This window comes from Trachurus japonicus, chromosome 9 (assembly GCF_045865225.1).
Source record: "Trachurus japonicus isolate A0001 chromosome 9, Traja_1.0".
NCBI classification, from domain to species: Eukaryota; Metazoa; Chordata; class Actinopteri; order Carangiformes; family Carangidae; genus Trachurus; species Trachurus japonicus.
Window position 1 is genome coordinate 21126481 of NC_140915.1, and position 18228 is coordinate 21144708.

Here is an 18228-nt window from a genome sequence, read left to right on the forward strand (position 1 = left end):
GGATAGAGTAGCGGGAGCATATTTGATAGGATGTTATTGGACTATCAAAATATGCTACCCCTTTACATGTATAGAGTTATACATTCATGTAAAGGGGTAGCATATTTTGATCCAATAACAATAACATCCTGTTAAATAATGCTCCCCCTACCAATGCTTCCCCTGAAATATTGAATAAAAATATTAAAATGGTATGTCTATGCTGCCATTCATCCTACAGTGGCAGTGAAGTGATCAGTAGTCTTACATGAATGCATAGAGTAGCGGGAGCATTATTTGATAGAATGTTATTGGACTATCAAATTAACATGAAAATCTTTTTAATCTCAAAAATAAGCATCCTTTGATGTAGCCTATAAATCGGCTAAACAAGTTAAAATTGTTATAAGCAATAGTTTATGCTTTATTTGGGCAATCCATCTCTCTGGCCTGTGTCTGAATTAGGTAGTAAAAGTGTTGTTTCATTAAATGTAGGCTACAGTAGATTGAAGCAGATACATTATAAACTGGCTCCAGTCGTCCTCTTCTGGTGGATACTGTTCATCACACTATACATTTAATTTGATAAACTGCTTTTGGGACTAATAAAGCTGCATTTACTGTCACGAAAGAGGTTGTCAAAAAAAATGTTTTTATTCGTCTGTTCACTCTAATGTTATTTATACCTTACCTTTCCACACTTTTTGTTTCTTGATGAACAACAGCGGAACCTTTATCGCTGCTCCGGAATTTCACCGGAGTCTCTTCAGTGTGACACGCCGCTGAAACGTGAAGCTACAGCAGTGGGGAAGCCACAAAGCCTGTGAATATTAGCAAATACAAGAGAAAGAAGCAGGTAATTTCATTTCATAATAGCTGGAAATAAGGAGAGTTTGCTGTAGTGGTGAGTTGAGGAGGTGTCACTGTCAGGATATAGTCACTGCAGGCTGTACTGTCTCTCACACTGCTTACTTACTGAGTGCTAATCTGATGCTAATGCTACATGGAGTGGATTCATGTTGTTTTTAAAGTTTACTGGTTAATAATAACTTATTAGTAAATGTTTATGACACAACTAAATTGCTTTTTAATGTTTGCAGCATATTTGCGAACATAATTAAACCCGATGTATTATTTTACGAGGTGAATTCACAGTGCACTGTCACAGTAAATGGTTGCTGTCTGTTTAAACACACTGATGCATTTCTGCATAACTCGGTGTTCATTGACTAGAACAGACTCTTATCGATTTTGTTGTATACACGTGTATATGTTAATAGCTCTGTAAAGGTGTGTCTGTGGCTGTGCACATATTTATGACATCTAATCCATCCTTCGCCTCTGCAGACAAATACTATCTGTGGTATGGATGGTGTGGTGATGGAGGAGGAGGATGATTGTCCAGAGTTGGTGCCCATTGATACCACGTCTGCCCCCCCTGCAGAGCAGATACCTGTCACCATCATCTCAGGCTACCTCGGTGAGAGACTGTCTCTGTTCCTCACATCTTTAATAAGATTAGGAACAGGATTATAATCTCATACAAGTGGCACTCTGTACTCCGGCTTTGATCCTAGACTAGACTATTATCCACTCTCATATTGATTTAATTTAATACTACTACTACTACTACTACTACTACTACTACTGCTAATAATAATAATATATAATAATGATTTGTTCTTTATAAAGAGTATCAGAGAAATTGATTTCATTGATGGTACAACTAATGACCAACTTCCTTAATCGTTCTTCACAAATCCATTGTTTTCTTGTTTCTTTGTAGGTGCTGGAAAGACCACACTCCTGAACTACATATTAACAGAACAACACAACAAGCGTATTGCTGTCATACTCAATGAATTTGGAGAGGGTAAACTTATTATATCCTTAAGAGAGCTCCAAATAATGTTTACACAACTTCCTTAGTGAAAAGACACACTACACACTAATTCACTTCTGTTTTGTGATGTATTTAGATTGATGATTTAATTCCTCTCTGTTTGTGCTGTGTGAAGTAAGCATTATGTTGTAATAGAACAAATTTGTTGTCAGATGCCTTTTGTATTTCCAGAGTGTTCCACAAGGGAGCAGCATAGCGACAGTGTATATTGAACCTAGAGCAGCTCGAGAATGTGTTTTTTCACCATGAACCACACTTTGCAAAATACAGGGTATTCACTTTAAACTCAACATTATGTTACTCAAAGTTGCTGTTTTTTTTGTTTTGTTTTGTTTTTTTTGTGGTCCAAGACCTATACTTATACTTAGTTATTTGGTTATCCTTGGGCAACTTAGGCTACTTTAACCAGTTTTTGTTATTCCCAAGATATTAATCTAAAACCAATTCCAGGTGTCATTAAAGCACTTGCTTTTTGAAATTTGTAGATTACTCATTCAGATGTCTAAACAACAGTTTGAAGTCTTAAGGCCCCCACACACCGCCCCGACGCAACCCGACCCTGACGGTCGGGCCGGTGTGTTTCTGGCTTTAAGCACAAACTTCTCAGTGTCTTACAGTGACTCTAACTGCTCCTACTGCAGGCAGCGCCCTGGAGAAGTCCCTTGCAGTGAGCCAGGCAGGAGAGCTGTATGAAGAGTGGCTGGAACTGAGAAATGGCTGCCTCTGCTGCTCTGTCAAGTATGGAGACAAACCATCACCCATTGTTCTCTAGAGTAGAATGAAAGGCTGCTTCTGACTTGTTACTTTGTTTCTGTAACTAATTTGGCCATAATTTTTAAAGCCCCTGTCCGGAGCTTTTAACTGGATACGCAAAAGTCTCTGGTTTCTGCTGATGTGTCTCTGTTACCTACAACAGCAAATGAGCCCATCAGTGTGAAGATACGCTATTTCTAAGTAGTCTAATTCTATACCTCTGGAAGGCATGGTTGGGTCGGACCACTGACGAAACGATACGAAACGATACATTACGCTGCTAAAAAAAAAGAAAAAAAAGCAAGTCCCGTCTTCTTTCCGACGTTTCCAAAACAAATCTACACGCGCTGGCCAGACAAACGTCTTCATGACAGTAGGAAATGCAGTCTTCATTCCGCTGCTTTCGTCCACAGGGGCCGCCAAAATCAACACTAAACGAAAAGTCTGTACAGGGGCTTTAATATAATTATAATGCTCTCTTCCATCAATGCATGGAATACTGTATTAATGACTATTCAATATGGTACCATACATAATGTGGATATTTTGTTTATGAGTTCTGCATATTCCCTTTTTGGTCATGTGTTGCTTTTTTATTAATGCTTCAGGGACAATGGTCTCAAAGCCATCGAGAACCTGATGGAGAAGAAAGGAAAGTTTGACTACATACTGTTAGAAACAACAGGACTTGCTGACCCAGGTATGCATATCACATTAATCTTTATTTGATTTGATTAAGTTGACTGTTATTCTGTTAATATTTCAACTGTAGTTTTAAACTCTAAACAGCACATAGACAGTCGTTTGCCCCCTGTGGAAACTTGTGGACTCAGCTGCTGTTTCACTTCGGGGTGTTGGTGGGCTGGAGGTAGTGAGGTCACTTGGGTGGTTACACAACACGTGACACAAACCAAAATCACATTTTCAGCACTCAACAAAACTGCATGTCTCATGTCATGATAAGCCTTTATGTGAAGAATCATCATCAGCCCCTAATGGACACGTTAATGGCTTTGATAAATGTACTCAGGACTGGCTGGATTGCAGCGGTTAAGTAATAAAACTGGATTTAAATTATGCTTGATTTGCATGTGTGGATATCTGTGGTTACGCAGCTGTACACCATGTTAGAATGAATGTCCACTTTATTATTACTGTTCTCGACCAAAGACTGTCACTTCATTGTGTGTCTTTGCATTTGTATCTCTCAGAACAACTTGGTGATTAGGTATGACCTATAGGTCAAGCAATCCCATAAATCCCCCTTTTGTCTTTATGTGTCCAAATAATAGTTCAACTTCTCTAGATTTCTTTGTCAAAGCATCAGAAGTTTTGTAACTTGCTTGTGTGATGCACCCAAGGAGCTCCATTTCCATTATGGAAAAAAAAAAAAAAAACCTTGCTGTCCGTTCAAGTCTCAGGTTTGAATCAGGAAATCAATATTAGGCTATCAGAGGGTGAACGCTGTGGCGATCAGGGTGTGTCGCTAAGTGACAGGTGTCAGGAGGTAGAGGCATGGGCAGACACACACCACTTGGCCTCACAGATACCCAACAGAGCACGCTAAAACCCACATCTCTGAATTGTCATTGGCTGAGACAGGCTTGTTATCAACTAGGACGGGTCTGTCATTGGCCTGGGCAGCGCTGTCAATCATAAGGGGCTCCCGGGAGATGCTCCCCTTCCATTTAGGAAGAGGTTGGATGACTTAAGTGAAACATGCCACTCAGAAACAGTGTTTTCATTACGCATCCATCAAATATTTACAATACTGTCTTTTTCTCGCTTGGCAGTTTGACAAAAGTGCATTATGTGAACAAGCTGTGGCTGGCATGGTAACATAGGCTCTTGTAATAACCACATTCTCTGGGAAAATAGAAACAAACCAAATGTACCAGCAGGACATAAACAATTGAAAGCTTCTGATATTGGTTTTATCTGCTCTACAGATCTCAGTCTGAAAAAAAAAATCTTTCAGTGCTTCAGTGCTGACTTTAAACACAAATACTTGTGGATGTTGCTGAATAAAATAAATTAATCTAGTGCTGAAATGATTCATGTGCTGACAGACAATTAACCAACGACAATGGTGAACATTATTAATTGCACCATCTCATCACTGTAAAGTAAAAAAGCAAAAATATTTGGTTCCAGCTTCTAAGGTGAGGATTTTCTGATGTTTCTCTGTTTTATATAATTATAAATAAATAAAAATGATTGTAAATAGATATAACAAGTCATTGTAGAAAGTGTAAGGAGTATTTGTTATGATTTCTAACACAAATAGTAGTAATAGACAAATGATGAAGCAATCAATCAAAAAAAATATCTGTACACAAGTTAATAATGAAAATATTACCCTTTTAAATGTTGTGAATCAAACATTTTTGATTATTGCCAGTGTTATCTTTTTAGTAACTTAGCTAATTACCAAAGTTTAATAAGACCTGCATTTTTGTTTCTCTGCCTGACGCTCATTTTTGATGATTTTGATTTTGTTACCATTGTCAGTCATTTATATCCAATACACAATGTCATATCTTCTGACAGGAGCTGTGGCGTCCATGTTCTGGGTTGATGCAGAGCTTGGCAGTGACGTCTATTTGGATGGTAAGATATTTGTAATGACATGTGACTTGTTGGCCTTGATGCACTTAAATTGATTTGGGCTGTCTGACGTATTTTAGCGCTGCCGTTGCACTGATTAATTTTGATGCTCTTTGTCAAAGCTGCATTATGTTGCTCTGAAAGGCTTTAACTGTTCTTCTTTGCAAAAAAGAAAAGACATAGCCCAAATGTCAGGTCTAGAGCCTTGATTCTCTGCCCAGCCTGTTGGGCCGGGCAGGAATTTGCTGCTGTAGGTCAGGCTTGGTTCAGGCTCAGACAAAATGAGTTCTTTTGTTTGTTTGTTTTTTGTCCATTAACTAATGAAAAAAATGTGCATTGTGCGGTTTATAAATTTAAAAATAGATTTTGCTTTTTTCTCTCGTATTCTCATACACCTTATCATGCCGTCACTCACAGTCAGTCCAACTCTGTGGCTGTGATGCTGAACTCTCTCTGCGCATCAGTCAGTCGGTTTAAGTTTTTTTTTTTCTTGATTAAGGTTTCGGGCTGGGCTCTGACCCAAATCAGCTGCTGTGGTTCGGGCTCGGGTCGGGCACGGACAGACTTTTAACTCCGACATTATGCCGATTTTTACCTCCCTGGTGGATTACGCATTCAGCTCCATGTTTCTCAATTTGAAAATGCCTTTAGTGTTCACTGCTATTATTACATTTCCTACAATTCCAGTACAGTTTTGAGGAGACATTTCTTGCCCAAATGGACATATTTTTACTGGTGCTTGTGTGCGTGTGTGTATATGTGTGTTTGCATGAATGGTGTCATGCTCATCACACTAAATACCCAGCTGTCCGCTCTGTTGTGACAAGCTGGTGGACCAAAAGTCTGCTTCAAATAGCTGAGAAAGTGAGTCAGACAAAACTAAACACCAAAAGGTGACAGCAGTCCAGTGCACACAGAGTGGTACCATCCTAAATCACTGATCCTAATAATTTGTATTTCTTGTTTATCCTAGGTATTGTCACCGTTATCGATGCCAAGTACGGGCTACAGGTATGTGATAAGGGAATTTCCAGTTTTTATATGGTGTTTCATGTTGAATGCTGACACAGGTGGATGTGAATGGATTTAAAATCGATAGCAACTTCCACACATTTGCCACATTTTCTATTTCTAGCTTCTCAATGGTGAAAAATGTGTTGCTTTTCTTGGTCTGCCTATTTGTTAATTAAACATCTTTAGGTTGTAGGCTGTTGATCGCAGACAGGCAGTTGAATGTGATCTGTCGGATGTTGTGATGGGGATTTCTCACAATTGAAATCAATCACTGATTTAAACAAAAGTAGCACAATTAAGTTGCAACCCTCATAATGTCGTTGTTGTGTTTGCAATATTTCCTTCTGAGCACCAACATCGATAAACAAATCCAGCTTAAAATGACTTCAAAACCAAAATAAGTATTTCAACTTGTGAGATTGCTTGTATACCGCCAGTGCAGAACAACACACACTCGCTCACACACACACTGCCCTCCCTACGGTATTTAAAAGAAACAGGATAAGTGACACCTAGATAATGGGCTCTAATTCGAAGGTGTCATGCATAGTGAGGCGACGCGTTTTGTGGCTGAGGTGTCGCTCTGTCCTCCAGTTGGAGAGAGGTGGGATAAAGGAAGTTATGACAGAAGGAAGGAGAGGATAACTCATAGTGAATGAGTAATTGATATCAGAGATGTGAACATTGTAATAGGACTGTCACATCCACTCACCTGCCTCTCCCCTCACCTGTCTCATAAAATATCCATCTGCCTGAGAGGTTTCAGTTTGACTTGGGCCCTCCGCCTCGCACCCTCTGAGAGGCCTTTGTCTCTGGATACAGACGTTGATGAATAAAAAGCGGTGGTCGGCCAATCTATTATGTCTTTATTTAATATGTTTTTGTCATTCATTCCTTCACAGTTCAAGCTGTGGCGATTCAGGCAGTGATGGGTTCATGTCAGATTGACAGTCAGGGGTCAGGATCCACATTAACACCTCCTGCTCTGTCTGTTATTAGATATTAGACCATTTTGGAAAATGCATCCCCAAGACAAGGACCCAAACAAAATGAAAAGGAATCTCCCGTGGTTTTCACATGTTGAAAAAATCACTTTGTTCACAAAATAAATTATGAAATGTTGAAATTCCTTTAATCAGTTTATCTGTCACGTCCTGTGTCGGTATTTTTTCTCAATTGTGCTTTAGGCTTGAAATGTATACCATTAGCTTGAGCAATTTTGCGCTTGCTTTTCACTAAATTTTTCATATGTAAGTTATATCCACCATCTCTTCTCCCTGCAGCAACTAACTGAGGAAAAAGCAGATGGGCTCATGAATGAAGCAGTCAGGTATGTTTAATGTATAGTGGTGGCCAAAATGATTAGACCACGCATATTAAGGAGGTTTCAGTTGTTTTCGTTGAATTGGCCATTAATCATCATTATGCTCTATAAAGCATAGAATAGAACTGTCATAAGAAGATTTAGGTCATTTTCCTTACAAAAAACAAGCTAGGCCTATTCCACTGTCACACAGTGCTGCTGTAATTGCTGCAAAAGGTGGACATACCAAATATTAAAGTTAAAAGTGGATAAAAACAGTAGGACTCACTTAATCTGATTGTGTTCAGAGCAACCATCTGCATATTTCATGAACATTATGAAATGAAATCATGTTTTGGAGGCAAAAAAGGTCAGGTACTTTCAGATCTCAGCTGCTGTTCTAATAATTTTGGCCACAGCCGTAGGTTCTATGTGAAGCTCACATGAGTGGGTGTTTGATTGGAAAGAAAGCAAAAGGACTAAAAACAAACTGCTCCGTATCCACCACACCATGTCTCATAAGTTGCTGTTGACTGTACTCCCTGGGCATCTCTCTGTTTGTGTCCAGCAGCAGCTGTATGGTTGTGTTGTTGTTGAACAAATACACTGATGGAGAAAGACCAGTTGCGCGACCCTTTGCATTCTTTGTCTTTGTTTGTGTTTTCACCTTTTAACTAAACAGCGGTCAGCTCCCATTTGAGTTTGGCATGTGTTGCCCACTGCCACCCACGAACACTTGTACACATACACACAAAACGAAGGAACAATTGACAAAGAAGTAACATTCAGCCTGAGTTTAGTTGGCTTAGTTTTTCTTTAACATTAAATCTTTCTATTTAGTGTTAAAGACCACAACCACAAATTTGCTTGTGCAAATTTTAGAAGAGCATGTTGACTTATCAAATGAACACTGTTATTTTTTTGTTTATTCTTCTTTCTTTTTAGACAAATTGCCCTGGCTGACCTGACCATTATCAACAAGACTGACCTAGTGAATGAGGAGGAACTAAACCAAGTCAGAGATGCTGTCAGGTCAGCAATACTGCCTTACTGAACTCCTTTCTTCCATATATGCTGTACATTTTGGACTGTGTTATCTCACATGTTGCCTGGTAATAACATCTTCTCTTTACCTCAGATCGATAAATGGTCTAGTGAAGATTCTAGAAAGCCAGAGATCAAGGTGAGTTATTGTTTTCTGGACAGAAACTGGATCATATTGTTTGATATGTTATGTAGCTTCTCTGTTGCCAGGTGTAACAGACATGGCGTGCTGCTCCTCCTTAGATCTTTGTACCAAAGATGAATCAGTTCAGGCGTGACACTGCACATGAGAGACCCACAACACTCACACACTTAAATACACACAAACTGCTGTGCCCTGAGTAAACACCAAACCTTCAATGGTGTCCGGTTACCCACAAGTCTTTGCTCTTTGACCCCCAGGTCATCAAGCTGACATGGTTGCATATGCGTCGGCGTACATTCGTGCAAAAATGTGCATGTACATGCACCCTCCGTGTTGGCTCATTTCGTGTTGTTGGACCTAGGTAGCATCTGGCTAACACAAGCAGTGTGTATCAAAGGTTAGGGTGTGTTTTGCATCTGCTTTGCCCCCACCCTCCCACTGAGTTCAGACCAAGGTGAGCAGATGAAAGACACCGTGCAGCGAGGGGTTAATCAGAAAAACATTCCCACAACTTTTAGCTTGAGTCACCTCACTCTGTTATCTTTAATGTTAGTTTTAGCCAACTTAAGCTAACTTGTTTAATTTATTTCTCACCGTGGTATGACTGGAGTTTAAATGAAGTAAAATAAGCTGTGATCTTGTTCCACAGGGTGGATCTCTCTGAAGTGCTGGATCTGCATTCATTTGACAGTAAAAATGAAGCCAAGTGAGTTGCTTTTGTCCCATTTAAGTCCCATGTACACAAAATGTATTTATTCCACAACAAGTGTGTGTCAAAAACAAAAAGATATTTAAAAGCTGCACAAAAGTGAAATATCAATATTGACATGACATGACAATGCATGACATGACTAATCTATCTGGTAAGAATTGTGTGATGGTGACTGATGTAATTGGCGATACAGTTTTTAACTTGCATGTTAGGAATTAGCTTATATCTAATATATTTGACACTCCCCTGCAAAACAAATAGGAAGAACATAGGTAAAAGAATTATGTTCAAATCTCTAAATACTTTAGATGTTTTTAATGTTTTTAACCGACAGCAGCTCCACAAATAAACGAAATGAGTCAGACAAAATTAAACTCAGAGGGAAACATGGAAATCATTATCTTGTGGCCATGACTGGACTTTTCAGTCTGATACTAATACTGATATCCAAGAAGATGTCTGTTTAGCATAGAGTGATATTGTGTTTAATATACTATATGTATATATATACATATATATATAAATATATAAAGATATTACCAGCTAAAAACTCAACTCATGTGTTAGATTAACTAAAAGAAATAATACTAAACCTGTCCCCATTGTAATTTCCTGCTAGTGTAAATGCTGATATCCAAGAGCCTGTTGACTGTGCCAGTGATTAGTGCCAGTGAGGTTCTATTTTAAAACTTTTAGTGAAAGATCAAGAACTTATTTTGAGCGCACTGATGGCCTTTGTTGCTAGTCCGTCTGAACTGTGTACCCAGCAGTCTCTGATACTGTTGCTCACCGTGTTGCCCTCTAATTAACAGACTCTTTTATTGAGCGTCCCCCTGTTACACCGCAGGGTGGTCATCATATTGTATCCCCTGTAGAATGTCATTCTCATGAATAGAGTCAGTGTTCATCCCTTCATGTGAATGAAACGGGCCGCAGTGTTAAAGCTCTCTTACATGCCCTCAGTCAGTGTCTCTGACACCAGCTGCAGAGGATTAGAGCTGTGTGTGTCCACTGGCTCCTGAGGAGTCCCCCATGTCCCAACAGATAGCTCCTTTCCCCTGCCTTTGAGAGTCCAAGCCCCTCCTCCATTCAATCCCATGCTGGCTGTTTGAAGCGGCCCCCTGCCGCTCTGCCTGTGTGGTACTAGCAGCACACAGGGCTCAAGCTGCTGGACACAACATTTAGCCTCCTTGTGAGGTCTGATGGGAAGAACAAGGGCTGTAGTTTGTTTGGGGGGTGGTGGTGGTGGGTGTTTTGTTGGATTTAATTGCCATTTCTAAAGTTTTCTCAACCCTATTCAGGAGTTGTGTCATTAAGCAGTGATACAGCACACACTGTGTTACGCTGTGAGATCAAAACACTGAAAAGAAAAATGCATCTTAAGCAGAAAAGATGAAGTGTGTTGGATAAAAGAATTTTTTTTAAAAAAGGGCTAAGTGTGTTGACATGTACTTCATTGGACACTCAAACAGTCAATTTATGTAAATGGAAAAGCCATACAAAGTATAATATACTTTGTATGGCTTTCCTGTTTACATTGTAACAATGTGCAGTAGTAACACTGAGCTACAGATAAACAACCTGAATTAGAGAGGGTAAAGCATGCCACAAAACAGTATTAAATGGAAATGTGATTATGAAATAATAAAAACAGGTTCTAACAACTATCATCAGTGGTTACAAGGAAAAAGAAACATACAGAATAATTTCAAAAAAAGGGGCATAACAAGCAAAGCACACTACTATACACTACTCTTATGTAACATCAGAAGCCACAGCAGAGGACGCAATGCAAAATGATTGGCCAGCTGAATTGATAGAGGCCGTAGCTCTGCTCAGTCATTACACAACATTAAACAAACAAAATATATTGCAGGTGGTGGATACACTATATACTTAACTTAAATGTTATGAATCTTACTTTTACTCCATTTACATGCAATGCTGTCGTATTTTTCGTTGCCATTAAGTTAATTTATTTATTTTGATAGGCACAATGCAATCCAACCCAGTCTGGCCTTTATGTGTATAACTGGAATAAGTCTCATTTATGGAATGAAACTGTAAAAAGTTTCAACATTTCTCTCCTCTGAAAGTCTTGCAGAGAAGCTCCAGCTTGCAAAACCTACAAGGCCTCATCTTGACAAGGTATTGTTTCTATGCTCTGAAGTGTTTCACACATAATCAGTGCCTCTACCCCTCTTCTAGTTTTCCTTGTTTTGTTTGCTAATTTATTTCAACACATCATTTCCTGCAGAGTAAAGAAGGATTCGTTCTCCTGAGGCAATTTTTTTGGCCTCGCATCCCCCCAGGCTGTGACACTGCAGCGAAAACTCCCTCCCCGCTTAGTTTTTTTTGTGTTGAGATCACCTTAAGGCTTTTGATGTTTTCATGTTAACCCGCAAATAGATGCAGTCCTGGTCATGCACGGCATCCCAGATGCTAATTCACTCTAGACTTAAGGAGACTGGGTGCTCTGTGTTGGCTAGACTGACCAGAGTCTCAGCTACATATTATGGCTTTACAGTTGTTGAATTGAATGCGTATGTCATAAAAAGTAGCATACAGACCATGTTTGACTAGATAATTAGTAACTGGGTGTCAGATGTGAATGGAAAGCCTCTAGTATACCAAGTCCACCTCTTCTCCCTGAAGATGTAAAAGATGAAAAGTATCTATTTCTGGATTGGGCTCATTCTATTTTCTCTCGATGTTTTCATCAGGCTTTAGAGCAAAATTACTCTTTGCAGCAGTTAAGCCTTGTGTTGTTTTCAGTTGTGCTTTATACGCATGAACTTTTATCACAGGATGAGGGCAGATGAGGGTTGTTTGTGTGAGCAAATAACGGTATTGTTGTCTGTTTCTCCAGGTTCCCTTTCCCGCATGAAGCTCAGTGTCCCTCACACCCCCAGACCCCCCTTCGTCCCCATGTTGCTCTTTTCATGTAAATGAGAATGCTGTTTTTCTGTTGTTATACCAAATGACAAGGAAGTGTGTAACCTTAACACTTCAACACAAAACCCCCAAATATCTGCAAAGTGCTCTTTTAATGCTGTAAGGAAGTGCCGAGAGGACGGACTACTGTGTGTTTGTGTGTGTGTGTTTGAGAGAGAGCGTGAAGGTAGGCAGAAAGAGGGGTGCCGTTGTTGGTAGTTGTGGTTTTTGACACAGTCATTGACAAAGTCATCAGTGTGGGTGTAAAAAGCACTTCTTTTGTTTAATGTTCATTATGACTCTACTAATTTCACAAACTCAGAAATATAAGCTAAACGGCATTTTAAATAATATAAGAGAAACCACATGTAGTGGTTACATACCACACACAAGGCAGGATTAGGATGTAGGATTGCTGTGCTCAGGCATTTTTCTATTTTTGGTATTTAAAATAATATTCGTTAGGACATGAAAATACCAATGTGAATACATAAAGGCTGTGGTGCAGTGTAATTTTGCCAAATACTGAACTTAATTTCAGTTTGTTACTTTACTTGTCTATATCGATTTCATGGTTCTCTATATCCCAGTCCGCTGTATTTCAGATTATTTGTATACAATTTGTATACCATCTCATTTATCCAACATCTACTTTTCAGATCAAGATTTTACACGTAAGAAAATCTGATCAGTCTTTACAATTTAAAGAATAAACTACTTAGCAGTAGTATGGGATCTGCCTTGACTAAATCAAATGAATGTTCTAATACAAGAAATGTAACACTGTGCATGGGGTCATTTTGCATAATGAGTAACACTGGTACCTCTATAGTGTTAGATGAGTCAGATTTTTAATGGATAATCCTGTCAATGTGGTGTTGGTATTTTTACTTAAATAAAAGATCAGAGTACTAATCTTGGTATGTATGAGTGAATGTCATATAAGTGTCATTTACATGTGTTTCACTGATGAGAAATGTTGATTATTTTGCAAGATCACCAGCTTTCTTGTATACATTCAGAATATCTCTGTGCTGTCTTTTGTGTGTCATCTTCAGAGTATTTTGACTGTGACGTTTGAAGTGGCTGGAGATCTCTCTGAGGACGCTTTGAATGTTTTCATTCAGGTACGGACACTCTGATTCAGTCAGATCCCTGTGACCATTACCAATCGGCCATAACGCAACAAAGTCCTTTGAAAAGTAAACACCCGTTTTCCACTTCTTCAGGATCTTCTTTGGGAAAAGGCGTTCAAAAACAAAGAGGAACAGCCCATGTCCGTTATCCGGTTAAAGGTACAATAGAGCACAGTAGTCAGCCCAGTGGCAGCAGTGATCAATAACAGCAGCTTTACCATCTATATTAATCAGTTCCAAACACTTCACTCAGCGTGGGTTAATTTGTCACTCGTGACTTGTGACCTGTGACTTGTTGTGTTTTCAGGGCATAGTATCATTCGCAGCCAACGCCCACCAAGTGATGCTGCAGGGGGTCCACGAGCTGTACGAGCTGAATGAGACTCCACAGCTCTGGGAGGAGAACCAGCGGATCAACCGACTGGTTTTCATAGGTGAAGACACACACACTTCTTTCACCTATTAACTTTGCACAATTCTTAAGCACCACTGTAAAGGCAGCCTATTCACTTGGTTGTGTTAATTGATCAAAATGGCTATCAATGATAATCTATTCAAGTTTTTAAGATGTTTATGTGCTAATGTTGACTTGTTGTGGCTGGTTAACTTCAATGTGTAGTAGTTGTCTGCTTCTATAAATAGTTCTAAGTGATATAAAGCTCTTAGCTGTTATTCTGCATCATAGTTTTAGAACATATTTGTTCTTATTGGTTCATAATGTCCAAACAGTTTCCCTGTAATTTTGATATATATTTCAGATTATTTGGAAAGTTGAGAGTTATCAGTCTTTTAGTCATTTCACAGGTCAGATACGAACCAAATGTATGCTTATCTTTGTGTGCTGTTTTTCAGGCAGGAACCTGGACAAGTCCATTCTGCAGGAGCAGTTTATTTCGTCAGTTGTGCAGGATGCAGAGACAAATTAGCAAGAAGCTCATCTCTTCACTTCACATCGATAAACTGTTGATTCTGGAGCAGAAGTTGTGACTTTGGCCATCCATACATCTAGAACTGTGTTTCAGATGTTGGTTTCTTTCCTTCAAGAGGATGAGGTATGTCAGAGGGCGGCCAAAGTTACAATAGGGCTAAAGACAGAAAATCGAAATTGTGATAATTCATCACAATGGCTTTAAAAGCTATAGTGTTATCACAAGAGCAGTGAATATGTTGCTGTAGTGCCTGAGCTAAATGCTTTGAATATAGCTTATGTCCTTGGAAACTTCCCAAGCATGAGCCCTATAAATAACCCCCTGAAAACCTGTGCACATACGAAGATACCACAAAAAGGTTTTTTATAAAAACAGCTTTGTAAAAATAGAGTTTGCAAAGTGATCACATACTGTATCAAGCGTCGTACAAGACTTTGCTTTAATGAGCAGACTTGCTTGTATTTTTAAATTATTCAAAATAAACACTTTTACCAAACATGTTCCTCTGTAACTGTTGTGATATTCCTAAAGAAAATAAGGTTTTTAATCATGTGTAAACTTGGCTTCTTCAAGCTGACAACAGCAAACTATTACCATAACAGAGACAAGTGTCTTTGTCGAAAGTTCACCATGATACTCAACAGTGTGAAAAGGAGGCTACAGCTGCATTAACATCTTAGCTTTCACTATTATGAAACGCATACAAAGAGTTTTTTAAGTTTAGCTGTTAGCGCACAGACGATGAGTAGAGAAGCGTTTGTTTCACAAAGGCAATAACTTGGATATTATGGCAGAGTAAGGCTTGACAACTAGTTTCCAAAAGAAAGCCTTTTATTATTAGTGCTAATTATTGTTTCTTAACTTCTTGTCAGTTCTATGAAAACCTACAGATCTGACTGTCTTAACCAGGTGGTTGCCTTTATTTATACAGCTTACTACTGTGTGACAGTTAAATTGTTTTTATTCCAAAGCTGTATTTTTGCTTTTTCCCAAAGGAAGTATTGGCCTTTTTTATTATCTGCTTTGTCTATTCTTTGAATACAATGTTGTGTCACCTCACTGGCTCAGTTTACAACTGCTGATAAAACTACAATTAGGTGTTTTCCCACACTTGTGTGGTTCTGTCAGCATTAATACTTGACAAATTACAATCATTCTGTTTTGTAGTATTTGCTGGTTAAACCTCAATTGGTAAAGTCATGTGAGAACCATCTCCCACAGCAGGCACAGCACACACGCACAGTAGGCCCAATCAGGTGAGGAAATAGGTGGAGTTTTCCCAACTCGGTCATTTGCAATGGAGATGGTTTAGCCGCATGGTTTTAGCACATATCCGCTGTTGAACCGGTTTGCTTTGAGGATGGCTCTGCTCATTCAGCCCGGTCGTAAAGCGGAGCTGAGCCCTGTAGCCCTGAACGCACCATGCAGTTGAGCCGTTTCCTATTCGATTCTGATGCTGATGGTCTCGTTAAGGCGACTATTGCCTCTTTTCTCTGCTGGCTGCGGGGAGCCCCACCACGGCCATTTTCATGGTCACACCACCCGCGGGCATCCAGAGGTGGCAAACTAAACGAACCCGCGGGGGTTCCAAGGGGGAAACACATGGTCACAGGATTTGGTGTTAAAAATCCCAACCCCACCTCCTACTCTGCTGCTGTATGTATAAATGTAAATGATTAAACGTGACAATAACTTAAGAACTTGCAAACCAGTTAAAATATTTTTTATAATGTAATTAACGCAGGGCAAAACGTTATTTAAGATAATATAATACTTTTACATTATGGGCATAGAGCACTAAGCTGTGATTCTCTTTCTTATGTTTTATGGAGATATATATTTTTAATGAAATATTGTTTTCCAGTACAGTTCAAATGCATCGTGCACAAGTTTGTCATATTGGCCAAAATATCCTCGGGAATAACCCGAGATCCCTCCCAACCTGTGTGCTTGCTTCCTCTGGCTCCCTGCGGTGAGGGGCTACTCTGATAGGTTCAGAGGGTTAATGGGACTGGCCTGCAGGGCAGCAGCCACTCAACATATAAAGCCTCAGCTCTCCCTACCACAGCAGACAGCCAAACACACGGTTTTAAGAAGAAGCAGGGCTGTGGATGCGCTTTTACGCACGGATAGGTGCCTTTGGTCTTTACGCACGGCGAACCATTGAGGCCTCATTTCCAGTTACGTTTTTTCTTGTTTTGTTTTTAATACCACGAGTGGCCATGACTCTCTCCAGTGAATTTGAAACTTCACAACACGCCGCCTTACCTCTAGAAGAGGATGAGATTGACATAGTGGGTGAGGATGCGCCTACCCACGGGTGTTTGTATCGAAACGACTGCTCTCCGGACGCAGGCTCTTCAGCAGAATCTGGTGCTGAATTTGACTCCTCGGAGCCGGACTCCTCTGGGGAAAGCGAGAACAGTTTCTGCGCAGACGCGCCGTCGTCCAGAAAAGCCCAGAGCAGCTCCGTGAAGCCTCCCTACTCCTACATCGCCCTCATCACCATGGCCATCCTGCAGAGCCCGCAGAAGAAGCTGACGCTGAGTGGCATCTGTGACTTCATCAGCAACAAATTCCCCTACTACAGAGACAAGTTCCCCGCTTGGCAGAACTCCATCAGGCACAACCTCTCCCTCAACGACTGCTTCATCAAGATCCCGAGGGAGCCTGGGAACCCGGGTAAAGGTAACTACTGGTCACTGGACCCAGCTTCAGAAGACATGTTCGACAACGGCAGCTTCCTGCGGCGAAGGAAGCGGTTTAAGAGAAACCAGCCAGAGTTCAGCAAAGACGGACTAATGTTTTACTCCAGCCTGAACTGCTACCGGCCGTACGGGCAACCATACTGTGTACAGGGCCAGGTGAGCCCTCCACCCTCTGCTCCTATCCGGTACATGCCCCTACAGGAGGGCATCATGATGCCTCCCTCTTCCTATCACCTTCTACCACAAACTCTGAGCAGCCACGGGAAGTGCAGTGGGCCTAAAGACTTCAGATCTCAGCTTTGCGCAACAGAACCTGCTGAGCCAAAGCCTGGCCCGCAGGCAAAGTGCTCCTTCAGCATTGACAGCATCATGAGAAAACCCTCCCCCGTCAGTGCCCAGAACCCAGCTCCACAGCAGAGCCCTCACGGCGCTCACGGATATGGTCATCTGGTGTCGGGCCCCACTGCATGTTTGGTTCCTGCGCTCCTGCAGGCTCCCAGGACTCCGTTCTGCCCCCTTTCAATGCTGAGCACTGCTCCTTTAATAAATGAGCATCTCAGACTCTCTTACCCTCGCTGCTGAAGCTTTAAGAAACTTGACAGTGTCTGTATGTGTGGTGCCTCTGTGAAGACACGTTGAAGTAGCTCATTTCTCACAGAAATGTATTAATTGCATGATATTTATGTGCGTTGACATTCAAAGTTATGTCTTAAACGAAAGCATTGTACATAAGATGAGCGGTAGGCTAATATATTTGTGACATTTGCTGCAGTGGAAACCCTCCTTGTTGAATGTGTTTTTGTTATTAATTAATTAACTTGTGAAAATAAATGTATGAAAAACATCTACTGTGGCCTATTGTTATTAATCTCAGGTTTTTATTTGGTAACATAGGCTTGGATGTTTAGGGTCATGGTGCAGAGGAGTAAGGTTATAAATAAGATGGGAATAGATCAATAGTTTGCCTAATTAGCTTCAAGATAATATATTAATTTGGACAAATTAAAAAAAATTCTAAAAAGGATAAATGAATAGGCATAATGTCATATTTTCATTAGAAA

The 18228-nt window shown here is 40.2% G+C and overlaps 2 protein-coding genes across 3 annotated transcripts; both read left to right on the forward strand.

Annotated features, from left to right (window-relative positions):
- Window positions 1–590: 590 nt before the first annotated feature.
- On the forward strand, window positions 591–18009 carry zng1a (Zn regulated GTPase metalloprotein activator 1A). 2 transcript variants are annotated; one of them, XM_085786512.1, is made up of 16 exons: window positions 591–835; window positions 1327–1459; window positions 1766–1852; window positions 2524–2620; window positions 3244–3335; window positions 5186–5245; window positions 6216–6253; window positions 7540–7586; window positions 8505–8591; window positions 8698–8742; window positions 9398–9454; window positions 11557–11608; window positions 13453–13521; window positions 13624–13689; window positions 13838–13964; window positions 14383–18009. In XM_085786512.1, the coding sequence occupies exons 2-16, from the start codon at window positions 1345–1347 to the stop codon at window positions 14454–14456; spliced, it is 1113 nt and encodes a 370-aa protein (XP_085642638.1). In that variant the 5' UTR covers window positions 591–835; window positions 1327–1344; the 3' UTR covers window positions 14457–18009. The 2 variants fall into 2 exon arrangements, with proteins under 2 accessions (XP_085642638.1, XP_085642639.1); XM_085786513.1 differs by having other exon boundaries at window positions 743–802.
- On the forward strand, window positions 16682–18009 carry foxd5 (forkhead box D5). The gene has a single exon (XM_085786514.1). It carries the CDS (start codon window positions 16682–16684, stop codon window positions 17747–17749), a length of 1068 nt encoding a protein of 355 aa, XP_085642640.1. The 3' UTR covers window positions 17750–18009.
- Window positions 18010–18228: the final 219 nt, after the last annotated feature.